Source organism: Rissa tridactyla, chromosome 23 (genome assembly GCF_028500815.1).
Source record: "Rissa tridactyla isolate bRisTri1 chromosome 23, bRisTri1.patW.cur.20221130, whole genome shotgun sequence".
NCBI classification, from domain to species: domain Eukaryota; kingdom Metazoa; phylum Chordata; class Aves; order Charadriiformes; family Laridae; genus Rissa; species Rissa tridactyla.
This window is the reverse complement of record NC_071488.1, coordinates 1,660,954-1,687,177: the sequence shown is the minus strand read 5'-3', so window position 1 is coordinate 1,687,177 and position 26,224 is coordinate 1,660,954. Positions and strand designations below refer to the sequence as shown.

Here is a 26,224-nt window from a genome sequence, read left to right as displayed (position 1 = left end):
CTCCTCTCTATAGCTGGGGAAAACTCACATCCTTACATAGGATGAGGCTCAGACTCAAACACACAGCTGAAATGGTCCAGCTATTATTGAAATCAGTCACCACTTGCAGCACTCAGTGCATGCATTTGGGAAGAGGAATCCTCCCTCCCCAGTTGGCCTGGGTTCCAATAATAACAACATTATTTTTAGAAAGAAATCAGACTAAGCCTCCATTCCCTAATGAGCCATTTAAACATCTTTGCTGATCATAGCAGGAGCAGAGCTGGTGGCTCAGCTGAGGCTGGATTCAAAGCAGATTATGGGGCAAAGGGTGGCAGATGAGGCCCTCAGGTGGGAGGGATGGTCCTGAGCCAGAAGTGATTTAAGGAGGTGGGGAGAGAGTGGTGAAGGGTATTGGGATGGAGCTGCTGAGAAGGAGAGAGTTGGAGGAGCTGCAAGAAGAAAAAGAGCTCCTCAGAGGTGGGTAGACTCTATCTAATGGACCTTTTAGATGAGGAATATCATGGGAGAGGCTGAAAGTTAGAGCTGCTCAAAGTAGGGGTTTCTGCTGTGAGGGTTTCCCACGCAGGAGGAGTTGGGAAACACAACAATGGTGTTGAGGATGTGTGTACAGGGTTATGACTTTTTCTACCTTTTAGGCTTTCCAGGTACCATAACTTTGTTTTATCTGTTCCGGCTCTTCTTCTGGCACAGATGAATCAGCCCTTGGGGCAGCTGAATGGAGTTTTCTGTCAAAAAAACATCCAACACCTTAGAGTTCATGATTACACAGAAAGGCTATTACACACATTTCAGATTGAAACATTCCATTGTATGGTCCAGAAAACTTTCTTTCTTTAAGGATTTGACAGAAAATTAGGTTAACTTTCAGTAGAAACTATTACTAAGGACAGAGTTTAAGTATTCGAGGGAGAATCTGAAGTTTAAGGAGATAAAGACTTAGTTGGAAGAAATTCTTGCTGAAGTCTAATGTTTTTAGGAAAGAGTTTAAAATTAGTTACCTACTCTTTCATTTCTCTACCACTACTAAACTGTAACCAGTGAATGTTCAACCAAGAAGGCAAATTCTACAAAAATGTCAAGAATCTTTATCTGAAAAATGGGGAGGGCAGGACAGTAGCTATTTCTGGGCTGAGGGCTTCAAACTGCTTTTATCCATTTGAAATTTCTGATTTTTTGGGGGCTGGGCACTCATCCTACATAGTTTAGACTGGTATTGACAACTGCACAGGTTAGACTTCTCCAAAGGCAAATAACAAGAGTGAAAACATGAGACAAGAACAGCAGAACATGGCAACTTTGATGCAATAAACTTTTAATGATAGTGAGGTAAAGAATACATTTTCAGAGTCTCCGACAAGTATCAAACTGTTCTCCAGACAGGGATACATTCACATAGGGTTGATTATTTTTTTTCTTCCTGAGTCTTAGCTGTTAATTGCAACAAACAGGAACCATTTTGAGCAACTTTGTTACATGTTTTCCCCCAGGCAATATGGAAATGTGACAGTAGAAGCATTAAGGCAGAAACTGAAAGTACAAGTTAAGAGGAGAAATTCAAGGGGGGCTGCAAGGGTACAGCTCCCTGGTCTTGGAACAGAGCAGTGGAAGCTCAGACCTCTTTAGCTGTGAAACCATCCCATCTCGTTTGTTGGTTATGCCTCACTTGGGATATTTCTGTAGGATTTAGCAGGGCCCACAGCTGCCACGACGGTACCTGCTGTACCGGTAGGAGTAAGGGCTGCAAGAGCCAGAACCATAAGATCTACCATAGCCATACAGACCCCTGTAACCCAGGGAGCCCCCTCCACAGCCCAGGGATGAGCTGCCATAGCCCCCCAGACTGCCATAGCCCCCCAGACTGCCATAGCCCCCCAGACTGCCATAGCCCCCCAGACTGCCATAGCCCCCCAGACTGCCATAGCCCCCCAGACTGCCATAGCCCCCCAGACTGCCATAGCCCCCCAGACTGCCATAGCCCAGGGAGTCCCCAGAGCTCCCAAGGACAGGAGCTCCAGAGGACCCCACAACAGAACCCTGGGGAAAGGAGCTGAGGATGGGGCCGGGGAAGGTGACGACGATGGGAGGTGGCTGGATCACAGTGGTGGAGTCAGGGCACTGACGGACACACGGCTCATTCCCACTGTCAGCCAGGGGCTGGGGACGGTAGACACCACAGGCGGAGGGGGAGCACACATCGTAGCAAGCCATCTCGCAGGGACGGAAGTCAATCTGTAAAACACAGTCATTTAGGTTAACAAAGAAATATCAAACATTAGGTTATGATGAAGCAGTCCAACAGGGTATCAGTAGTAAACCTGAGAAGTAAAAGTGTTTTCTATTACTGTTCTTCCTAGAACTGTAACCTGGAGGCTAGTTTGGACTTTAGTAAGACAAAGTCATGTACTTTTCGATTGTATCTTTGGTATTTCCAGATGAGCTAATTTTAATACTATTACATTACTATTGGTTGAGGGTTTATACTTAGTAAGTTTGATGTTTCCTGTTTTCGGCTCTGCAGAACTCTACTAAATGCAGCCATATGAAACCATGTATATGAACTGTTCTTTATCTTCTAAAATAGTCAAGGAATTCTTTAAAATGCTAAAATGTTGCAAGTTTGGGATTCAAAATTGCTTGATATACCCCTCTTCTGGAGCCTATCTTTACAGATCCTGGTAATGAATGCGATAACAAACATTATTTCAAGCAGCACATAATCTACGTATCACTGTCAGCCTGGCAGTAACTGAAGAGGACTTGGCCCTAAATTAAGACCCTGAGTTCTTGACAGGAAGTTAAGTTTAGCAAAGTTGTAGAGAAATCTGACTTACCCAATTCACGAAGGCGAGTAAGGCGAGAGAAGTGGATAGAAAGACTTCGTGCAGAGAGTTTTTATACAGCTCTGTCGATCGCCTGGAGGATATTAGGCATCCTGTGCGTGAGTTCATAATTAGGTACCAACCCCAAATTGTAGGACACGTAGTTTCTCAAAGTGCTGAAATTGTTTTTGCTTATTGCTTGTGCGTTGCAGGCATTTCAAACCCACACATAGCATGACATGCACACTCAACCACAGAACTATTATCTCATGGCTTTACATGTAGGATTATTTTTTATTATTCCATTGCTCCCTTTAGCATTAGGTGAGGAAGTAAGCTGATTTAATTTATTTAAGAGTCCTGCATTGTTAGGATGGCAGGAAGACAGTCATTTCTTTTGTCCAGTTACAGGTCTTTTAGTGTAATGAACAATATACCTGGAGAAAAAATGGAATTTCTTTTAGGATCTCAAAATGAAGGCCAGAAACAAAAAAAGAAGGGTAACAACATTCTTTCTGCAGGCTTAGTTACCACTTCTACCTCCAGCTACCCAATACAAGCCAAACGCAATAATCGGGAGCATATTTTAATGGCTTTTGGATGGTTTTCTACTAGTTGTATTTCAGTCCCAGAAACAGGGAAATATTTCAGCTGTCAGTCACAGGTCTATAGAAACTGATTCTTCTGAGTTGTTTCATGAGCATTTCTTTCCTTTATGCTTTATCATGTTTTCTCCTCCTATTGTTATGTGTTAGAGAGACATATCTAAGAACACAGGACTAAGAAAAGCAAGTGTCGTGGTTTTGGCCAGATTGGCCAATCAGAAGGACAGATGGCCCTGCCCCTGGCTCTCTCCTCAGAGAGGAGAGGAAGAGAAAAGGAGATTTATGAGTTTAGAAAAAAGAACTAAACCACTTTAATGAAAATAATAATAAATAAGGAAATACGAAATAATAATAAAACTTAAAAAAAGTATACAGCTCCCAGGATGATGGTCGCGTCACCAGCAGACACAGGGAAAGTCCCAGACTGGAGTCAGTGATGGACATGATCTGTATTCCGGAACTAGAGTCAGGAATGCTCGGATTGGGATCAAAGGCAGATGAACAGACAGGGTCCTCCTCAGATGTCGACCATTGAAGAAAGAGAAAAACAAGCCAGAGCAGCCTTGCCCCGTTGATCCCTTAGCTTTTATACTGAGCGTGTTGCGTATGGGATGGAATACCCTGTTGGTCAGTTTGGGGTCACCTGTCCTGTCCACTCCTCCCTGCAGGTGGGACCCCTCTATGCTTCTCTGCTTCCGACCCTCTAATGGGGCAAACAGCGAAGTTAGCTGACCTTGGTTGTTATAGCAATAAGTATAAGCAAGAGCCTCGCTGCGTACCATTCCTTGGTATAATCAGGTCTTATCACTCTGAGAGTGAACAGTTTCTGAACAATACGCTGTTAATTTCAGACTTTAGTCAGTTAGAAGAGGCTCAGCTAAAAAGTAAAATTACAAATCAGAAAATTGGTTCTGTTTTACCTCAAACCAGGACAGCAAGTAAATCAGGTGATAAGACATGGCTACTGAAAAGGATTCTAGCCCTGACACAATGAAGAGAGACTCCATTGGTTTTGGGTTTGGTTTTTGGGTTTGGAATTTTTTTGGGGGGGTGTAATAGTTCCATTAACATAAGTAGATTTCTGCTTCTGGACCAATGTGCACTTTAATAAAACATAAGATAGATTTTATTCTTAAAGTCAAAGAAAGGAAGGTCCAAAAAGTGTTATAAAACACGAACTGATTATGGGAAAGACCCAAGTGACTTTAACTTCCTTATTTTAATGTGATAATCTCTCCTAATAGTGGGGTGTATGCATCCAGGCATACTTTTTATGTAATTATGACACAGTATGTACAAGCTAGTAATGAGTGTTCTTGAGGTATTTGAAAATACCTTGGAATGCCCTCATAAAACTTTGAGGTGGCCCTTTTCAGTATTGTAGCTGAGGAAATTTCCATATGTATCTCCAGATTTGGAAAAGCTCATAATTTGGAAATAATATGTGGTCTGAAGATAACTATGTTCATGATTATGATAACCATGATAATGATATAGTGTTACAACAATGGCATAAACAAAGAAAGAAACCTCAGCAAAAGCCAGCATTTGCTTTTCCCAGCGAATTCCCACCTCATAATTACTCTCTACTGAAAGATGCCATCAATGATGGTGTTACCTGCAAGATCAGGTATAGTCCAGGATCAAGGACTCCTGAGGAGCAAGATAGAAATTAAAGGAAACTTCAGAAAAATGTATCCTCTCAAACTTGTGGATCAAACTGAGCTGAAAGTTTGAATATCCCTGACTGCTTATGATTTCAGATATTCACTGGGAATCTGTCCACTTTTTGATGTCACTTCAATGACACTTTGATGTCTAAAAGGTTGCTTTTATCTATTGGGTATGCAAGTGAAGGAAGAGTCACAGAAATCCTTTAATACCTGTGAATGGTCTTCGATTTAAGCAGGAAGTCTCATCAGTTTATATTAAAAATAAATATCTCTCCTCTCAGAACTAAATTGAGCTTTAAGCTGTAGTTTGAGGGTCCGATAAAACCTAAGGCTGTTTTGGACATGTGCCTCTGTGTGTTCGGGAATGCCCACAATATAATCTCTGCCCAAAATTCAGAGAGTATTGGGAATCCTCCATGGATTCCAATATGAATTTTATCATCTCTCGGAAATAAACCTAAGCACATAAGAAATATTGCCCACTCTCCTGAGGATTTAACAATAGACTGCATTTTATCTTTAAGAAGAGAGAAAACTTATGTATGGGACTTTGACAGCAACATCTCACGGCAGGTTATTTCTGATAAATGTTTGGGCATTATTGTCATATAAGACAGCAAAAGAAGAATATCTGTGTATAAGCAGCTTACTACATGGCTCAACTCCAAAGAGAACAGAAAATTGATATTAATTTTATGAATCGTGTTTTAGGATGAAAGATGTATTGGTTTCACCCATCACTCTTTTAGATGAAAGAACCTTGTGTGATGTAATGCATGTGTTACGTTACATGATAATTGAAATCAAGTAATAAACAAAAACAGAGAGCAAAAATTTCATCACTTTGTGGAGCCATCAATACAAAAAATGTGCCGTGTCAACTAATTAGATCCACATTCATAAAACCAGCTTCTCATCCCTCAGGCAGTCTGAACTGTATAAAAGCTCTCCCTACTCAGGGTTCTTCCAACCTCTTCTCTTCACGCGCTCTCCTCAGCAAATCGGGTAAGTCTGAATCTGCTCTTTACAACTACTGGAGTAAGTCTTTGCTATACAATTTAATCTAGGATGGTCTCTTCCATTAAGAACCAGTGAGTACAAGGTTAGGTGAAAAGATAAAGCTTACAAAAATGATTATATTATGGACAGCTATTCTCTGCATTCAGGGTTGGCATTTAACTTCAAAGCAAACTGAAAGTTTCTCGATATTGCAGAAAATTAAGTTCGTTAGTAGTTCACTTCCAACAGCTGAAGAAATTATGTGACTAGATCAATATGCATTCCCCTGCCCTGTTTGCCTATATGGGAAATTATTTGAAAAGTTTAAGTCTTCATGGTTCACAGGGAAATGCTGAGCTTAGGAGCAGACCTTCCATTATCTGCAGTTTATTCCATTACAAATCAGTCAAGGTGCTTTTACATTAACTCAAGATAAATGGGCATGAACACTACCAGAGATCAGGCACTGGCTTAGGCAGAGGAGGTCACAGAGATGAATTGAGAGCTGTTGAAAATGCTCTGTAAGAAATTTATTTAATTAAGAGAAAGAGGGATATTGGAAGGAATTTAAGAAGCTGAGAGGAGAAGAGATGGGTTTTTCATGTTAATGGGGGCAAGTTGTTTAGAGTCAGATTTTTTTTTCAAAAGAGATCAGAGCCCAGAATCAAAACAGTGTGGTGTTAAGCTAGTCGCAAATATCTTACTGACCTGATTCAATGTTTGGAAACTGGCGGCAATAATCTTTGCAATTTTCTTGTAATGGTCTCATCAAACAACTTACTGAGTAAAATCTGAATAGACAATTACTTATAATCCCTGTTCTCACAAGGCTTAGAACAAAGGAGATCAGTGGGAAAGAAGAGTTAGAGTCATGAAATCCATAACAATACACTCTACTCTTGGAGTCCCAGTCTTGGAGATCCAGTGACTCACCAAAGCATCAGAGCAAATAATTTAGCTGTTCTGCTTCAATTTTCCTATGTAATAGACATGAGCAAATTGGTGTACTGCAAAGCACTCCTATCTGGGGGAAGGCAGAGAACTCTCTAGCACTTTTACGTATGTAAATAATATCTTATACTTGGTAAAATCAACTCTTGTAGATTGACTTCCATCCCTGCGAGATGGCTTGCTACGATGTGTGCTCCCCCTCCGCCTGTGGTGTCTACCGTCCCCAGCCCCTGGCTGACAGTGGGAATGAGCCGTGTGTCCGTCAGTGCCCTGACTCCACCACTGTGATCCAGCCACCTCCCGTCGTCGTCACCTTCCCCGGCCCCATCCTCAGCTCCTTTCCCCAGGGTTCTGTTGTGGGGTCCTCTGGAGCTCCTGTCCTTGGGAGCTCTGGGGGCTCCCTGGGCTATGGCAGTCTGGGGGGCTATGGCAGTCTGGGGGGCTATGGAGGATCTCTGGGCTACGGGGGTCTGTATGGCTATGGGGGCTCGTCCCTGGGCTGTGGGGGTTTGTATGGCTATGGGGGGGGCTCCCTGGGTTACAGGGGTCTGTATGGCTATGGTAGATCTTATGGTTCTGGCTCTTGCAGCCCTTACTCCTACCGGTACAGCAGGTACCGTCGTGGCAGCTGTGGGCCCTGCTAAATCCTACAGAAATATCCCTTTACTAAAGAACGCCTGGGAAATGCATGATACAGTCTTGATCCTCAATGGAGCTCCTGAGTAAGGGGCAGAGCATCAAAGACTTCCACTTAATAGAGTGGAGTCAGAATAACTCCATAAATTACACTTCTCATTTCCTTCTTCATTTGCCTCATCACTTCTTCCTTGCTCCGGCCCCTGCCCAGATGTGCAATTGCACCTTTGTCCCACCGGGCACTTGCTTGTCTCTGCAACGACCACCGCCTGCCAGAAGCCTGAAGGAGCAGCTCTCTTGAAGCCTGGGGGGACAACCTGCCTGCCTCTGCCTTCCGTGTCTTTCTCCGTTCAATAAAACAAGCCTGCCTCCAACCCCTGCCTCTGCGTTTTCCCTCTCAAGGCCCAGGGTGGGCTGCAGGGCCTCCTCGCCCTGCCCGTGCTCCCCGCCAGCCGGGCCAGGGCAGTCTCTCAGCCCCAGCAGAGCCAGGCCCAGCTGCCTTTGGGGACAGCCCCCAGCCCTGGCCGTACATAGTCCTGCTAAAAAACCTATATGCCCAGTATTTCATTTCTATGAGCTGAAATTATCATCTCCCCCACACTAATTATTCTATCTGCCAAACTTTCAGTGATTAGTCCAATTTTTTTTTCCACTAGTTAATTTAGTGCTGGAATTCCTTTTGATTTTTACATCTCCCCAGATAATGTATTAGAAACCATCAAACTGTGTTCAAAGACAAAGTCGAAAAACATGGCCTGAAGTTCTCTCAAAGCATATTCTGAAAAGGAACAATAGGAGGGAGGTAAACAATGGGAAATAATTTTTAAGATAGGTATCTGATGAGCCAAGATGAAGCACTACCTTTTCTTTTTTTTGTTAGTCACTGCTGTGATAACAGTTGCCTCAGGGAAGTTTTGACTGAGCACAAGTTGCTGGATGAAGCAAAAAGAATATGAACTAATGCATTACAGAGGATTTACCTGTTACTTTGCTGAGACTCTTTCAAAGAAAGACACCGTGCATGAAAGTACATTTTCTTAGTCTCAACCTTCTGTCAGTATCATGCAATAGCAAGTCCGGTTTTAACAGGTAATTTCAACACCCCTGTAACTGGATGGCAAATGGCTGCATGCTGTAAGTACTAACAGGTTGAAATGGAAATTAATGTATAGTACTTGTGAATCTCACTTCTCTTTCAAGAAAATACTATTTTATTTTTACTGATTAGCAAATACTTATTGAGAATATTTTGACCAAAAGAAAAGCCCTTCACTGAAAGGTTCTCCTCTCTCTCCTCACTTTATCCTCCCTGTCTCAATGCTGCCTGCCCTCATGGGCCTGGGCTTTTGGGGAAAAGTCTGGGGGGCCTAGGAAGGGTCTGGATCTTGCAGGGCCCAGCTGAGACCCCAACTCCTGCCCCACGAGCGCCTGGACTGTGAGAAGAGCCCAGACAGCTGAGGTGAAGGAAGGCTTTTGGGCACAAGGACACAAGGAAATGGCTCTCTCCCTGCTGCTTCTCTCCGTCCTCACATGGTTTGAGGGCGAGGACACTGCTGCGGTGAATTCCCCGGAGACCAGTAACCAACCTCCTGGCTTCTGTCACACCAGCCAGGCATCTCCTTGGCTCGGGTGCCTCTCTTGTGCTGAGCAAAGCTCTCTTTCCTCCCAACTGCTCCAGCCAAGGGCAGTTCCTGGGACAGCTTTACAAAACATGGATGCCAGGCGTCCTCTCCATTTCTCTTCTGCTTGACACCAGGATCCTTACTGTCACACGCAGCCTCTAAGAGGTACTTGGGTGTAAATTAAACACGATCATAGCTGAACACCTGAGCTCCGACTGCCAAGTTTTCCTTCCACTGACTCTCTCAAAGAGGCAGTGTCAGGCAGGTACCAGCCAGGACCCAATTAGATGTATATTGTGTCAGAGAGCAAGTGCCTAGCCCAAGATAACAAGATTGGTGAGAGCTATTAGCACGCAGCTAACATGATTACATAGCTTCTATTTGGGATGGATGCCTGTTCAGGGTGAGCTCATGTCTGATTGCAAAATAATGCATAGAGATGCCCTTTCTGTCAGTGTCTAATGTTATATGGGAGTTATAGGTATGGAGGGAGTTTACTACATTGGTCACTCAAGGATCAGTCTCAAAACCTCTAATTACTTGTTTGCATAAATGGCATTGGCACATAATTTGGGAGCACTGTGTTTTATGTGCTGATAATATAAAGCTGAGTGGCAATAAACAGGAGGGAATCAGACTTTAAGACTGGAAAAACAAGATGGCTTAACTGATGGGAGTAACAATAACGGCATGATCTTCAGTAACACAGCGCAAAGCCGTCTGCCCGCTGAGTACGGAGAAAAGATCTGGTGTAATACAGGTTATAATCAGAAAGAAGTGACAGAGGAGGAAAAAGTAACTGAGTAGCACCAAATCGGTGTGATAGTAAGGTATTGGGAGACGGCATATTCTTGAGTGAATGCACTGTAAATACAGAATACCAGAAAGTAGTGGTAATATAAGCAGAACCTGTGAAAACAAGGGGAAGAGCACACCCAATTTCCTTTTACTGCTGACATATTACTACTTCTAGAAAAGACAAAGTGAATCAAAGAAATGCGAATGGAAATAATCTCAAGGTAATTAATCTCACATGTACCACAGTAAGTGATAAAATAATATGATAGGATAGGTCAACTTACGCAAAACTAAGAAAATGATGACCTGTGTTTGCATTTGACCACAGGGAGTTACAAAATCCCTGAATGTGATACAGTAGCAGTTTCACAGAACTACAAAGTTTTGGAGAGTGGGAGGGTGGCATTGTTCCTTCTTCTAGAAGACCATGAGAAGTAGCTGAGACACGAAGACCTAGTGTATGAATATTATGGCCCAAATAGATATCTGTACACATATTTATATATAAGTATGCACACAATTAATGAAGAGACATCTCTAGTAAAATCACTTTCTCCCCACTGTTACACTTCTGCAGTAGACTTATTTCTCTCCCCAGTTAAAGAAAAGAAGATTTTCCCTGAGATAAGCACCACTCATCTGCACCTGGAGAAGGAGAATCCAGAAAATGTATCTTCTCTCCAAGGCCTGGCAAGACATGCAAAATTCCCTGGTAAAATAAAAAGAGTCCAGCATCCTCCCTAATAAAGCTCCCGTGCAATAAACTTCAAAAAAGGAGAAACAGAAACACAACATAAATACAGGAAAATTTTATTCTGCTCAGAGGGGCAGGAGAGAGCGACAGAGAGACGGTGGGCAACACCCAGAGAGGCTGGAAACCACGTGTTTAAGCAGGAAGAGAGATGTTCTCTATAGGTTCATTTCTGGAAACAGATGGACCCTTGGTACAGCATTCCAAACGTTGAGAAATTGGCCCATCAGCCCCGCAGAGCCTTTTGGGTCCAGCTCCTTCCCTGAGCGAGAGCTGGGAGGCAAGGGCAGGAGAAGAGGCCAGGGAAGGGCCAAGGGTGTGCGGCACGGCGAGTGCCCCGTGCCCTCCAGCTCAGCCCTGCATGGCTGGTTGTGGCGTTGGCGTTTGGGCTGGGGGCAACGCCTGGGTCTGGGCTGGGTCTAGCAGGGCCCACAGGTGTCCCAGAGCTTCTTGGTGTAGCGGGGCAAGACGCAAGGGCTGCAGGCAGGAGCGGCGTAGGGTCTGCCAAAGGTGCAGAGGCCTCCCGAGCCCTGGGTGGCGCCGGCACCGTAGAGGCCCCCCAGCCCCAGGGAGCCCCCAAAGGCGGGTGCTCCGGAGGAGCCCACCACGGCTTGCTGGGGGAAGGAGCTGAGGATGGGGCCGGGGAAGGTGACCACCACCGGGGGCGGCTGGATGAAGGCCAAGGAGTCGGGGCATTGGCGGGCGCACAGCTCGTTGCAGCTCTCAGCGATGGGCTGAGGGACGGCGACGCTGGTTTTTGGTGGGCACAGGTCGTAGCAAGACATCGTTGCTGTGAGAGAGCTGAGCCTGAAAGGCACGGCCGCAAGGAGAGGTGTCGTGAGCGAGGGGGAGATGCCCCATCCAAGCAGTGCCCTCTTCCCAGAGCTGCCCTGCAGCTGGAGGGGACAGAGCCACCGCCTTGCCCACACCGCCCGCCGCTTGCCCTTTGCCCAGCCAGCCCTACTCAGTGCCCTGCTCTCCGCACCCCTCGCCTTGCCCTCTCTGCGTGCACAGAGGGCACGCAAGGCCTCCCCAAGAGCCTGTGCAGGGCCCGGCTGTGGGTGCCGCAGCCACGGGGCTCCTTCCTCCTCCTGCTGCAGCTCAGCGCGCCCTGGCCGTCCAAGGCTGCTGCCAGCACGGCCGCTGCCGTCAGGGCTCTCCTGGCCAGGGAGGCCCCACGCCGGCCCCTGCCAGAGGAGGCACAGACCCACAGGCACCACCTACCCTTTTCCTGAGCAGAGCGAGGCAGGAGCACTGGATGCCAGCGCTCGGCCAGGCCAGCGCTTTTATGCTGCTCCAGCGAGCGTGGGGAGGAGCTGGCCACGCCGGGGGCACGTGGCCCGTGGCAACCAAGCCCCTGCCTCCTCCCTGCATGGCACGGGGCTGTTTTGCTGACGCCGTTTCCTCAGCAGCCCCAACCCGCTCTATCAGCCCCTGCAATTACCCGGCTCGCACGCTTGCCAGCTGCCACCTCATGGGCCAAATGAGCCCCGCTGTCTTTTCATTATCTGGCTGCATAAGAGGGCACGCAGCGTGACAAAGGCTGACTGCAGGCGCCCTGCGTGCCATAGCTCTTCCCCAAGGGCTTGCTCTCGGGGCGGACCCAGGCCTTCTTTGCAGTGCCACAGGGAAGTCCGGGCTCGTGGTGCTGGCCAAGAAGGCAGCCTTGCAAAGGCCTCCCGCATGCCAGCGCCCACATGACGTACACTGTGTGGCTATTATCTGCCGAGGCGCGAGGTTACGAAATGCCAAAGGAAAGGCACTCCTCTCGGACACTGCCTGCTCAGCACGATGCATCGCTCGCCAGTCCAACGGAGCCGGCCTCCATGCGCCTGCAGGCCCTGGCCATGGACCTGTGCAAGCCTGGGGGAGAAAGACCCCTCGTGCTCTTCCCGGAGGTACATGGTGCAAGGAGCACAGACACCCACCTGGACCCACAGGGCGCAGGCTCCTGCCAGCCCTGCCCCAGCCTTGTAAAGCCCTCTCAAGTGTCCCCGCAAGCCCATTGCTGGGAGATGGTGCTGGTCAGGGGCTGTCCCTGGCGTGCTCTTGACATGGGAGCTTCGTCTGCTGGCGCGACCACAGCAGCCCCCGGCTGGGCTGGCCCCGCTGGCACTCGCGGCTCTCCTGCCAGCAGAGCCTGGCTGCGGGCACAGGGCACAGCTATCTTTGGAGGGCAGAGCACGAGGCAGGCAGCGAGGAGCTGCAGGAGCAGGGCCCTCTCCTGTTGTGCGCGCCCCCGGCAGGGAGATGCCTGCTCTCATTTGGTCCATGGAGCAGAAAGGGGAGGAAAGCCTGGGAAGCGGCATGTGCTGGTGTGGCGAGGGGATGCTGACTCAGGGAGGGGCAGAAGGACAGCCCCATCTTCCTCAGCAGCAGGGAGTGCCGCCTCTGCAGATTGGCCCACGTGGTGCTGAGCAATGGCGGGGCCACTATAAAAGCTCTCCCTCTGCCACGCTCTCCCAACCACTGCTCTGGCTGCCTTCTCCTCGAGGAACAGGGTAAGTCCACGAGCGCTTCTCCTCCTGGACCCCTGCAAGGACCTGGGTTCTTTTGTCTTGGGCGCTCCCCTCTGCTGCTCTCTCACCATCTCTGCCCTCTTGCAGAGCACCATCTCATCCCGCACAAAGATGTCTTGCTACGACCTGTGCCCACCAAAAACCAGCGTCGCCGTCCCTCAGCCCATCGCTGAGAGCTGCAACGAGCTGTGCGCCCGCCAGTGCCCCGACTCCTCGGCCTTCATCCAGCCGCCCCCGGTCGTGGTCACCTTCCCCGGCCCCATCCTCAGCTCCTTCCCCCAGCAAGCCGTGGTGGGCTCCTCCGGAGCACCCGCCTTTGGGGGCTCCCTGGGGCTGGGGGGCCTCTACGGTGCCGGCGCCACCCAGGGCTCGGGAGGCCTCTGCACCTTTGGCAGACCCTACGCTGCTCCTGCCTGCAGCCCTTGCGTCTTGCCCCGCTACACCAAGAAGCTCTGGGACACCTGTGGGCCCTGCTAGACCCAGCCCAGACCCGGGCGCTGCCCCCAGCCCAAACGCCAACGCCACAACCAGCCATGCAGGGCTGAGCTGGAGGGCACGGGGCACTCGCCGTGCCGCACACCCTTGGCCCTTCCCTGGCCTCTTCTCCTGCCCTTGCCTCCCAGCTCTCGCTCAGGGAAGGAGCTGGACCCAAAAGGCTCTGCGGGGCTGATGGGCCAAGTCCTCAACATCTGGAATGCTGCACCAAGGAGCCATCTGGAGCGAGAAGCCATGCCCTGCAGAAGGTTCCTCTGCCTGCTGCTACACGTGGCATCCAGCCTCTCTGGGTCGGGTCTTGCCCACCGTCTCTCTGTCGCTCTCTCCTGCCCCTCTGGGCACAATAAAGGTTTCCTGCATGCAAGTCACGTCTCCCTCCCTCCTTGTCGCAAGTTGGGAAGACCGCCGGTGCGGGGGCCAAGCAGCAGTGGGAGGGCAAATGCTGTTCCTGAGCTTCCCAGGCTGGGAGAGGGTGGGCGGTTTGGGGAGAGGGAGGCTGGAGGCAGCAGGCAGGGGAGAGAGAGCCTTTTGGTGGGGCTTGCAGGATGTGGGGAAAGGGCAGAGGGCAGGAGAGGGGCTGGCAGTGCTTCCTTGCCTGGCCTTCTCCGCCCAGGAGTGGCACCAGCTCTGCCGGGTCCCGCTGCTCTGCAGAAGCAAGGCAGCAGCTCTGGGCACCCGCACAGAGGAGGCTGGACGAGAGCCAGCGTTCAAGCCAAGGCTTGGGAAATGGCCGTCAACGCTGGAGAGCAGCGTGTCAGGAAAGGCCCTGGGGGACACCAAGGTGAGCATGAGTTGGCAAGGTGGCTTGGGGCCAAGGCAGCCAGCGGTGTGTTGGGCTGCATGCGGAGGAGTGTGGCCAGCACGTGAGGGAGGGGATCCTTGCCCTCCTCTCAGCGCTGGCCAGGCCAAATCTGTGGTGCTGTGTGGAGCGCTGGGCTCCCCAGCACAGGAGAGATGTGGGGCTACTGGAGAGAGCGCAGCAAAGGGCCACGCAGGTGATGCAGGGACAGGGAGCAGGTCTCTTGTGGGGAGAGCCTGAGAGAGCTGGGACTGTTCCTCTTGGTGCTGAGGAGGCTCCAGGGGTGGGAGGGGTCTCTTCGAGGTGCACACGTGCCTGAAGGGAAGGCGTGAAGAAGATGGAGGCAGGCTCTTTTCAGAGGTGTCCAGTGCCAGGACAAGAGGCAACGGGCACCAGCTGAAACGCAGGAGGTTCCACCTCCAAATCCCAAACCACTCTTTGCACTGTGAGGGTGAGCGAGCAGCGGCAGCGGCTGACCTGGGAGGTTGCGGGGGTCTCCATCCTTGCACGTTTGCCAAAGTCTTCTGGCGATGGTCCCGGGCAGCTGGCTCTGGGCGACGCTGCTGGAGGCGGCAGCAGGACAAGATGCCCTGCAAAGGCTCCTGCCACAATAATCAGGCTGTGATTTCTGTGTTTTTTTTTTGTCTGGGCCAGAGAGCTGACCAGCATGGAGTGTGTTGGTGTGTTGTGGCTGTGAGAAGGTGATGAGGAAGTGGAAGGGGAAAGAGAAGGTGAAGGAGCAAAGGGCAAGGAGAGAGGAAGGAGAATCCGAGGGCAAAGGAATAGAAAGAAGTAGAAGCGGAGGAAGAAGAAGAAGGAACGAAAGGGGAAGAAAAGAGGAAAGGGAATGGGAAGGTGATAGGGAAGAGGAAGGGGTAGCGGGAGCCTCCCCTTTGCTTTTCCTCCCAGGGCCTTTAGCAGACCTCGGGCAACACAAAGAGGTTGGAGCCATGGCAGGAATTGCTCCTGGCAGGCTCCCGGCCCCTGGGGCAGCCGCACTCAGGCGCAGGGAGGCTGGAGGTCTGCAAACGCCCCAGGGCTGTCTGTGGAAGAGAACGGAGGAGCATGGAGTGTTTTCAGTCTGTGCAGGAGTTGAGAAAGGGAAGGAGGAGGTGGAAGGGGAGAAGGAAGGGTCAGAAGAAGCGGGAAGGGAACCAAAGGGAACCAAAGGGAACGGGGTAGTAAAGAGGAAAAGAAATATTGCCCTTTGCTTTTTGTCATAGGGCATTTGGCAGAGTCGTAGAGACACAAAGGGGCTGGAGCCATGGCGGGAATTGCTCCTGGCTCAGGCGCAGGGAGGCTGTAGGTCTGCAAACGCCCTGGAGCTGCATGTCCTGCAGAACGGGAGCAGCCTGTGTTCAGGCAGGGCCCTTGGAGCGTGTGTGGCCAGAGATGGCAGGGCTGGGGGCTGTCCCCAAAGGCAGCTGGGCCTGGCTCTGCTGGGGCTGAGAGACTGCCCTGGCCGAGCTGGCGGGGAGCACGGGCAGGGCGAGGAGGCCCTGCAGCCCACCCTGGGCCTTGAGAGGGAAAACGCAGAGGCAGGGGTTGGAGGCAGGCTTGTTTTATTGAACGGAGAAAGACACGGAAGGCAGAGGCAGGCGGGTTGTCCCCCCAGGCTTCAAGAGAGCTGCTCCTTCAGGCTTCTGGCAGGCGGTGGTCGTTGCAGAGACAAGCAAGTGCCCGGTGGGACGCTGGTGGAGTTGTGCATGTGGGCACGGGCCAGAGCAAGGCAGAGTGGTGTCATGGAGAGCGGGGCAGGAGCGGAGAAAGGAGAGGGGGCATGAAGCGGAGGTGGCCCAGAGGCTCTGGGGTCTTTGGGGCTGGGTCTAGCAGGGCCCACAGGTGTCCCAGAGCTTCTTGGTGTAGCGGGGCAAGACGCAAGGGCTGCAGGCAGGAGCAGCGTAGGGTCTGCCAAAGGTGCAGAGGCCTCCCGAGCCCTGGGTGGCGCCGGCACCGTAGAGGCCCCCCAGCCCCAGGGAGCCCCCAAAGGCGGGTGCTCCGGAGGAGCCCACCACGGCTTGCTGGGGGAAGGAGCTGAGGATGGGGCCGGGGAAGGTGACCACGACCGGGGGCGGCTGGATGAAGGCCGAGGAGTCGGGGCACTGGCGGGCGCACAGCTCGTTGCAGCTCTCAGCGATGGGCTGAGGGACGGCGACGCTGGTTTTTGGTGGGCACAGGTCGTAGCAAGACATCGTTGCTGTGAGAGAGCTGAGCCTGAAAGACACGGCCGCAAGGAGAGGTGTCGTGAGCGAGGGGGAGATGCCCCATCCAAGCAGTGCCCTCTTCCCAGAGCTGCCCCGCAGCTGGAGGGGACAGAGCCACCGCCTTGCCCACACTGCCCGCCGCTTGCCCTTTGCCCAGCCAGCCCTACTCAGTGCCCTGCTCTCCGCACCCCTCGCCTTGCCCTCTCTGCGTGCACAGAGGGCACGCAAGGCCTCCCCAAGAGCCTGTGCAGGGCCCGGCTGTGGGTGCCGCAGCCACGGGGCTCCTTCCTCCTCCTGCCGCGGCCCAGCGCGCCCTGGCCATCCAAGGCTGCTGCCAGCACGGCCGCTGCCGTCAGGGCTCTCCTGGCCAGGGAGGCCCCACGCCGGCCCCTGCCAGAGGAGGCACAGACCCACAGGCACCACCTACCCTTTTCCTGAGCAGAGCGAGGCAGGAGCACTGGATGCCAGCGCTCGGCCAGGCCAGCGCTTTTATGCTGCTCCAGCGAGCGTGGGGAGGAGCTGGCCACGCCGGGGGCACGTGGCCCGTGGCAACCAAGCCCCTGCCTCCTCCCTGCGTGGCACGGGGCTGTTTTGCTGACGCCGTTTCCTCAGCAGCCCCAACCCGCTCTATCAGCCCCTGCAATTACCCCGCTCGCACACTTGCCAGCTGCCACCTCATGGGCCAAATGAGCCCCGCTGTCTTTTCATTATCTGGCTGCATAAGAGGGCACGCAGCGTGACAAAGGCTGACTGCAGGCGCCCTGCGTGCCATAGCTCTTCCCCAAGGGCTTGCTCTCGGGGTGGACCCAGACCTTCTTTGCAGTGCCACAGGGAAGTCCGGGCTCGTGGTGCTGGCCAAGAAGGCAGCCTTGCAAAGGCCTCCCGCATGCCAGCGCCCACATGACGTACACTGTGTGGCTATTATCTGCCGAGGCGCGAGGTTACGAAATGCCAAAGGAAAGGCACTCCTCTCGGACACTGCCTGCTCAGCACGATGCATCACTCGCCAGTCCAACGGAGCCGGCCTCCATGCGCCTGCAGGCCCTGGCCATGGACCTGTGCAAGCCTGGGGGAGAAAGACCCCTCGTGCTCTTCCCGGAGGTACATGGTGCAAGGAGCACAGACACCCACCTGGACCCACAGGGCGCAGGCTCCTGCCAGCCCTGCCCCAGCCTTGTAAAGCCCTCTCAAGTGTCCCCGCAAGCCCATTCCTGGGAGATGGTGCTGGTCAGGGGCTGTCCCTGGCGTGCTCTTGACATGGGAGCTCCGTCTGCTGGCGCGACCACAGCAGCCCCCGGCTGGGCTGGCCCAGCTGGCACTCGCGGCTCTCCTGCCAGCAGAGCCTGGCTGCGGGCACAGGGCACAGCTATCTTTGGAGGGCAGAGCACGAGGCAGGCAGCGAGGAGCTGCAGGAGCAGGGCCCTCTCCTGTTGTGCGCGCCCCCGGCAGGGAGATGCCTGCTCTCATTTGGTCCATGGAGCAGAAAGGGGAGGAAAGCCTGGGAAGCGGCATGTGCTGGTGTGGCGAGGGGATGCTGACTCAGGGAGGGGCAGAAGGACAGCCCCATCTTCCTCAGCAGCAGGGAGTGCCGCCTCTGCAGATTGGCCCACGTGGTGCTGAGCAATGGCGGGGCCACTATAAAAGCTCTCCCTCTGCCACGCTCTCCCAACCACTGCTCTGGCTGCCTTCTCCTCGAGGAACAGGGTAAGTCCGCGAGCGCTTCTCCTCCTGGACCCCTGCAAGGACCTGGGTTCTTTTGTCTTGGGCGCTCCCCTCTGCTGCTCTCTCACCATCTCTGCCCTCTTGCAGAGCACCATCTCATCCCGCACAAAGATGTCTTGCTACGACCTGTGCCCACCAAAAACCAGCGTCGCCGTCCCTCAGCCCATCGCTGAGAGCTGCAACGAGCTGTGCGCCCGCCAGTGCCCCGACTCCTCGGCCTTCATCCAGCCGCCCCCGGTCGTGGTCACCTTCCCCGGCCCCATCCTCAGCTCCTTCCCCCAGCAAGCCGTGGTGGGCTCCTCCGGAGCACCCGCCTTTGGGGGCTCCCTGGGGCTGGGGGGCCTCTACGGTGCCGGCGCCACCCAGGGCTCGGGAGGCCTCTGCACCTTTGGCAGACCCTACGCTGCTCCTGCCTGCAGCCCTTGCGTCTTGCCCCGCTACACCAAGAAGCTCTGGGACACCTGTGGGCCCTGCTAGACCCAGCCCAGACCCGGGCGCTGCCCCCAGCCCAAACGCCAACGCCACAACCAGCCATGCAGGGCTGAGCTGGAGGGCACGGGGCACTCGCCGTGCCGCACACCCTTGGCCCTTCCCTGGCCTCTTCTCCTGCCCTTGCCTCCCAGCTCTCGCTCAGGGAAGGAGCTGGACCCAAAAGGCTCTGCGGGGCTGATGGGCCAAGTCCTCAACATCTGGAATGCTGCACCAAGGAGCCATCTGGAGCGAGAAGCCATGCCCTGCAGAAGGTTCCTCTGCCTGCTGCTACACGTGGCATCCAGCCTCTCTGGGTCGGGTCTTGCCCACCGTCTCTCTGTCGCTCTCTCCTGCCCCTCTGGGCACAATAAAGGTTTCCTGCATGCAAGTCACGTCTCCCTCCCTCCTTGTCGCAAGTTGGGAAGACCGCCGGTGCGGGGGCCAAGCAGCAGTGGGAGGGCAAATGCTGTTCCTGAGCTTCCCAGGCTGGGAGAGGGTGGGCGGTTTGGGGAGAGGGAGGCTGGAGGCAGCAGGCAGGGGAGAGAGAGCCTTTTGGTGGGGCTTGCAGGATGTGGGGAAAGGGCAGAGGGCAGGAGAGGGGCTGGCAGTGCTTCCTTGCCTGGCCTTCTCCGCCCAGGAGTGGCACCAGCTCTGCCGGGTCCCGCTGCTCTGCAGAAGCAAGGCAGCAGCTCTGGGCACCTGCACAGAGGAGGCTGGACGAGAGCCAGCGTTCAAGCCAAGGCTTGGGAAATGGCCGTCAACGCTGGAGAGCAGCATGTCAGGAAAGGCCCTGGGGGACACCAAGGTGAGCATGAGTTGGCAAGGTGGCTTGGGGCCAAGGCAGCCAGCGGTGTGTTGGGCTGCATGCGGAGGAGTGTGGCCAGCACGTGAGGGAGGGGATCCTTGCCCTCCTCTCAGCGCTGGCCAGGCCAAATCGGTGGTGCTGTGTGGAGCGCTGGGCTCCCCAGCACAGGAGAGATGTGGGGCTACTGGAGAGAGCGCAGCAAAGGGCCACGCAGGTGATGCAGGGACAGGGAGCAGGTCTCTTGTGGGGAGAGCCTGAGAGAGCTGGGACTGTTCCTCTTGGTGCTGAGGAGGCTCCAGGGGTGGGAGGGGTCTCTTCGAGGTGCACACGTGCCTGAAGGGAAGGCGTGAAGAAGATGGAGGCAGGCTCTTTTCAGAGGTGTCCAGTGCCAGGACAAGAGGCAACGGGCACCAGCTGAAACGCAGGAGGTTCCACCTCCAAATCCCAAACCACTCTTTGCACTGTGAGGGTGAGCGAGCAGCGGCAGCGGCTGACCTGGGAGGTTGCGGGGGTCTCCATCCTTGCACGTTTGCCAAAGTCTTCTGGCGATGGTCCCGGGCAGCTGGCTCTGGGCGACGCTGCTGGAGGCGGCAGCAGGACAAGATGCCCTGCAAAGGCTCCTGCCACAATAATCAGGCTGTGATTTCTGTGTTTTTTTTTTGTCTGGGCCAGAGAGCTGACCAGCATGGAGTGTGTTGGTGTGTTGTGGCTGTGAGAAGGTGATGAGGAAGTGGAAGGGGAAAGAGAAGGTGAAGGAGCAAAGGGCAAGGAGAGAGGAAGGAGAATCCGAGGGCAAAGGAATAGAAAGAAGTAGAAGCGGAGGAAGAAGAAGAAGGAACGAAAGGGGAAGAAAAGAGGAAAGGGAATGGGAAGGTGATAGGGAAGAGGAAGGGGTAGCGGGAGCCTCCCCTTTGCTTTTCCTCCCAGGGCCTTTAGCAGACCTCGGGCAACACAAAGAGGTTGGAGCCATGGCAGGAATTGCTCCTGGCAGGCTCCCGGCCCCTGGGGCAGCCGCACTCAGGCGCAGGGAGGCTGGAGGTCTGCAAACGCCCCAGGGCTGTCTGTGGAAGAGAACGGAGGAGCATGGAGTGTTTTCAGTCTGTGCAGGAGTTGAGAAAGGGAAGGAGGAGGTGGAAGGGGAGAAGGAAGGGTCAGAAGAAGCGGGAAGGGAACCAAAGGGAACCAAAGGGAACGGGGTAGTAAAGAGGAAAAGAAATATTGCCCTTTGCTTTTTGTCATAGGGCATTTGGCAGAGTCGTAGAGACACAAAGGGGCTGGAGCCATGGCGGGAATTGCTCCTGGCTCAGGCGCAGGGAGGCTGTAGGTCTGCAAACGCCCTGGAGCTGCATGTCCTGCAGAACGGGAGCAGCCTGTGTTCAGGCAGGGCCCTTGGAGCGTGTGTGGCCAGAGATGGCAGGGCTGGGGGCTGTCCCCAAAGGCAGCTGGGCCTGGCTCTGCTGGGGCTGAGAGACTGCCCTGGCCGAGCTGGCGGGGAGCACGGGCAGGGCGAGGAGGCCCTGCAGCCCACCCTGGGCCTTGAGAGGGAAAACGCAGAGGCAGGGGTTGGAGGCAGGCTTGTTTTATTGAACGGAGAAAGACACGGAAGGCAGAGGCAGGCGGGTTGTCCCCCCAGGCTTCAAGAGAGCTGCTCCTTCAGGCTTCTGGCAGGCGGTGGTCGTTGCAGAGACAAGCAAGTGCCCGGTGGGACGCTGGTGGAGTTGTGCATGTGGGCACGGGCCAGAGCAAGGCAGAGTGGTGTCATGGAGAGCGGGGCAGGAGCGGAGAAAGGAGAGGGGGCATGAAGCGGAGGTGGCCCAGAGGCTCTGGGGTCTTTGGGGCTGGGTCTAGCAGGGCCCACAGGTGTCCCAGAGCTTCTTGGTGTAGCGGGGCAAGACGCAAGGGCTGCAGGCAGGAGCGGCGTAGGGTCTGCCAAAGGTGCAGAGGCCTCCCGAGCCCTGGGTGGCGCCGGCACCGTAGAGGCCCCCCAGCCCCAGGGAGCCCCCAAAGGCGGGTGCTCCGGAGGAGCCCACCACGGCTTGCTGGGGGAAGGAGCTGAGGATGGGGCCGGGGAAGGTGACCACCACCGGGGGCGGCTGGATGAAGGCCAAGGAGTCGGGGCATTGGCGGGCGCACAGCTCGTTGCAGCTCTCAGCGATGGGCTGAGGGACGGCGACGCTGGTTTTTGGTGGGCACAGGTCGTAGCAAGACATCGTTGCTGTGAGAGAGCTGAGCCTGAAAGACACGGCCGCAAGGAGAGGTGTCGTGAGCGAGGGGGAGATGCCCCATCCAAGCAGTGCCCTCTTCCCAGAGCTGCCCTGCAGCTGGAGGGGACAGAGCCACCGCCTTGCCCACACTGCCCGCCGCTTGCCCTTTGCCCAGCCAGCCCTACTCAGTGCCCTGCTCTCCGCACCCCTCGCCTTGCCCTCTCTGCGTGCACAGAGGGCACGCAAGGCCTCCCCAAGAGCCTGTGCAGGGCCCGGCTGTGGGTGCCGCAGCCACGGGGCTCCTTCCTCCTCCTGCTGCAGCTCAGCGCGCCCTGGCCGTCCAAGGCTGCTGCCAGCACGGCCGCTGCCGTCAGGGCTCTCCTGGCCAGGGAGGCCCCACGCCGGCCCCTGCCAGAGGAGGCACAGACCCACAGGCACCACCTACCCTTTTCCTGAGCAGAGCGAGGCAGGAGCACTGGATGCCAGCGCTCGGCCAGGCCAGCGCTTTTATGCTGCTCCAGCGAGCGTGGGGAGGAGCTGGCCACGCCGGGGGCACGTGGCCCGTGGCAACCAAGCCCCTGCCTCCTCCCTGCATGGCACGGGGCTGTTTTGCTGACGCCGTTTCCTCAGCAGCCCCAACCCGCTCTATCAGCCCCTGCAATTACCCGGCTCGCACGCTTGCCAGCTGCCACCTCATGGGCCAAATGAGCCCCGCTGTCTTTTCATTATCTGGCTGCATAAGAGGGCACGCAGCGTGACAAAGGCTGACTGCAGGCGCCCTGCGTGCCATAGCTCTTCCCCAAGGGCTTGCTCTCGGGGCGGACCCAGGCCTTCTTTGCAGTGCCACAGGGAAGTCCGGGCTCGTGGTGCTGGCCAAGAAGGCAGCCTTGCAAAGGCCTCCCGCATGCCAGCGCCCACATGACGTACACTGTGTGGCTATTATCTGCCGAGGCGCGAGGTTACGAAATGCCAAAGGAAAGGCACTCCTCTCGGACACTGCCTGCTCAGCACGATGCATCGCTCGCCAGTCCAACGGAGCCGGCCTCCATGCGCCTGCAGGCCCTGGCCATGGACCTGTGCAAGCCTGGGGGAGAAAGACCCCTCGTGCTCTTCCCGGAGGTACATGGTGCAAGGAGCACAGACACCCACCTGGACCCACAGGGCGCAGGCTCCTGCCAGCCCTGCCCCAGCCTTGTAAAGCCCTCTCAAGTGTCCCCGCAAGCCCATTGCTGGGAGATGGTGCTGGTCAGGGGCTGTCCCTGGCGTGCTCTTGACATGGGAGCTTCGTCTGCTGGCGCGACCACAGCAGCCCCCGGCTGGGCTGGCCCCGCTGGCACTCGCGGCTCTCCTGCCAGCAGAGCCTGGCTGCGGGCACAGGGCACAGCTATCTTTGGAGGGCAGAGCACGAGGCAGGCAGCGAGGAGCTGCAGGAGCAGGGCCCTCTCCTGTTGTGCGCGCCCCCGGCAGGGAGATGCCTGCTCTCATTTGGTCCATGGAGCAGAAAGGGGAGGAAAGCCTGGGAAGCGGCATGTGCTGGTGTGGCGAGGGGATGCTGACTCAGGGAGGGGCAGAAGGACAGCCCCATCTTCCTCAGCAGCAGGGAGTGCCGCCTCTGCAGATTGGCCCACGTGGTGCTGAGCAATGGCGGGGCCACTATAAAAGCTCTCCCTCTGCCACGCTCTCCCAACCACTGCTCTGGCTGCCTTCTCCTCGAGGAACAGGGTAAGTCCACGAGCGCTTCTCCTCCTGGACCCCTGCAAGGACCTGGGTTCTTTTGTCTTGGGCGCTCCCCTCTGCTGCTCTCTCACCATCTCTGCCCTCTTGCAGAGCACCATCTCATCCCGCACAAAGATGTCTTGCTACGACCTGTGCCCACCAAAAACCAGCGTCGCCGTCCCTCAGCCCATCGCTGAGAGCTGCAACGAGCTGTGCGCCCGCCAGTGCCCCGACTCCTCGGCCTTCATCCAGCCGCCCCCGGTGGTGGTCACCTTCCCCGGCCCCATCCTCAGCTCCTTCCCCCAGCAAGCCGTGGTGGGCTCCTCCGGAGCACCCGCCTTTGGGGGCTCCCTGGGGCTGGGGGGCCTCTACGGTGCCGGCGCCACCCAGGGCTCGGGAGGCCTCTGCACCTTTGGCAGACCCTACGCTGCTCCTGCCTGCAGCCCTTGCGTCTTGCCCCGCTACACCAAGAAGCTCTGGGACACCTGTGGGCCCTGCTAGACCCAGCCCAGACCCGGGCGCTGCCCCCAGCCCAAACGCCAACGCCACAACCAGCCATGCAGGGCTGAGCTGGAGGGCACGGGGCACTCGCCGTGCCGCACACCCTTGGCCCTTCCCTGGCCTCTTCTCCTGCCCTTGCCTCCCAGCTCTCGCTCAGGGAAGGAGCTGGACCCAAAAGGCTCTGCGGGGCTGATGGGCCAAGTCCTCAACATCTGGAATGCTGCACCAAGGAGCCATCTGGAGCGAGAAGCCATGCCCTGCAGAAGGTTCCTCTGCCTGCTGCTACACGTGGCATCCAGCCTCTCTGGGTCGGGTCTTGCCCACCGTCTCTCTGTCGCTCTCTCCTGCCCCTCTGGGCACAATAAAGGTTTCCTGCATGCAAGTCACGTCTCCCTCCCTCCTTGTCGCAAGTTGGGAAGACCGCCGGTGCGGGGGCCAAGCAGCAGTGGGAGGGCAAATGCTGTTCCTGAGCTTCCCAGGCTGGGAGAGGGTGGGCGGTTTGGGGAGAGGGAGGCTGGAGGCAGCAGGCAGGGGAGAGAGAGCCTTTTGGTGGGGCTTGCAGGATGTGGGGAAAGGGCAGAGGGCAGGAGAGGGGCTGGCAGTGCTTCCTTGCCTGGCCTTCTCCGCCCAGGAGTGGCACCAGCTCTGCCGGGTCCCGCTGCTCTGCAGAAGCAAGGCAGCAGCTCTGGGCACCCGCACAGAGGAGGCTGGACGAGAGCCAGCGTTCAAGCCAAGGCTTGGGAAATGGCCGTCAACGCTGGAGAGCAGCGTGTCAGGAAAGGCCCTGGGGGACACCAAGGTGAGCATGAGTTGGCAAGGTGGCTTGGGGCCAAGGCAGCCAGCGGTGTGTTGGGCTGCATGCGGAGGAGTGTGGCCAGCACGTGAGGGAGGGGATCCTTGCCCTCCTCTCAGCGCTGGCCAGGCCAAATCTGTGGTGCTGTGTGGAGCGCTGGGCTCCCCAGCACAGGAGAGATGTGGGGCTACTGGAGAGAGCGCAGCAAAGGGCCACGCAGGTGATGCAGGGACAGGGAGCAGGTCTCTTGTGGGGAGAGCCTGAGAGAGCTGGGACTGTTCCTCTTGGTGCTGAGGAGGCTCCAGGGGTGGGAGGGGTCTCTTCGAGGTGCACACGTGCCTGAAGGGAAGGCGTGAAGAAGATGGAGGCAGGCTCTTTTCAGAGGTGTCCAGTGCCAGGACAAGAGGCAACGGGCACCAGCTGAAACGCAGGAGGTTCCACCTCCAAATCCCAAACCACTCTTTGCACTGTGAGGGTGAGCGAGCAGCGGCAGCGGCTGACCTGGGAGGTTGCGGGGGTCTCCATCCTTGCACGTTTGCCAAAGTCTTCTGGCGATGGTCCCGGGCAGCTGGCTCTGGGCGACGCTGCTGGAGGCGGCAGCAGGACAAGATGCCCTGCAAAGGCTCCTGCCACAATAATCAGGCTGTGATTTCTGTGTTTTTTTTTTGTCTGGGCCAGAGAGCTGACCAGCATGGAGTGTGTTGGTGTGTTGTGGCTGTGAGAAGGTGATGAGGAAGTGGAAGGGGAAAGAGAAGGTGAAGGAGCAAAGGGCAAGGAGAGAGGAAGGAGAATCCGAGGGCAAAGGAATAGAAAGAAGTAGAAGCGGAGGAAGAAGAAGAAGGAACGAAAGGGGAAGAAAAGAGGAAAGGGAATGGGAAGGTGATAGGGAAGAGGAAGGGGTAGCGGGAGCCTCCCCTTTGCTTTTCCTCCCAGGGCCTTTAGCAGACCTCGGGCAACACAAAGAGGTTGGAGCCATGGCAGGAATTGCTCCTGGCAGGCTCCCGGCCCCTGGGGCAGCCGCACTCAGGCGCAGGGAGGCTGGAGGTCTGCAAACGCCCCAGGGCTGTCTGTGGAAGAGAACGGAGGAGCATGGAGTGTTTTCAGTCTGTGCAGGAGTTGAGAAAGGGAAGGAGGAGGT

The 26,224-nt window shown here is 55.2% G+C and overlaps 3 protein-coding genes across 4 annotated transcripts; 2 read left to right on the top strand and 1 right to left on the bottom strand.

Moving 5' to 3' along the window:
* Positions 1-1,686: 1,686 nt before the first annotated feature.
* On the bottom strand, positions 1,687-12,147 carry LOC128900929 (scale keratin-like). 2 transcript variants are annotated; one of them, XM_054182618.1, is made up of 2 exons: positions 11,372-11,642; positions 1,687-1,805 (listed from the first exon to the last, which is right to left on the bottom strand). In XM_054182618.1, the coding sequence occupies exons 1-2, from the start codon at positions 11,640-11,642 to the stop codon at positions 1,687-1,689; spliced, it is 390 nt and encodes a 129-aa protein (XP_054038593.1). The 2 variants fall into 2 exon arrangements, with proteins under 2 accessions (XP_054038593.1, XP_054038594.1); XM_054182619.1 differs by lacking the exon at positions 1,687-1,805 and adding an exon at positions 12,082-12,147 and having other exon boundaries at positions 11,277-11,664.
* LOC128900930 (scale keratin-like) lies at positions 7,224-7,694 on the top strand. The gene has a single exon (XM_054182620.1). The coding sequence runs from the start codon at positions 7,224-7,226 to the stop codon at positions 7,692-7,694; it is 471 nt and encodes a 156-aa protein (XP_054038595.1).
* A 1,305-nt stretch (positions 12,148-13,452) lies between the features above and the next one.
* On the top strand, positions 13,453-13,853 carry LOC128901045 (scale keratin-like). The gene has a single exon (XM_054182794.1). It carries the CDS (start codon positions 13,488-13,490, stop codon positions 13,851-13,853), a length of 366 nt encoding a protein of 121 aa, XP_054038769.1. The 5' UTR covers positions 13,453-13,487.
* Positions 13,854-26,224: the final 12,371 nt, after the last annotated feature.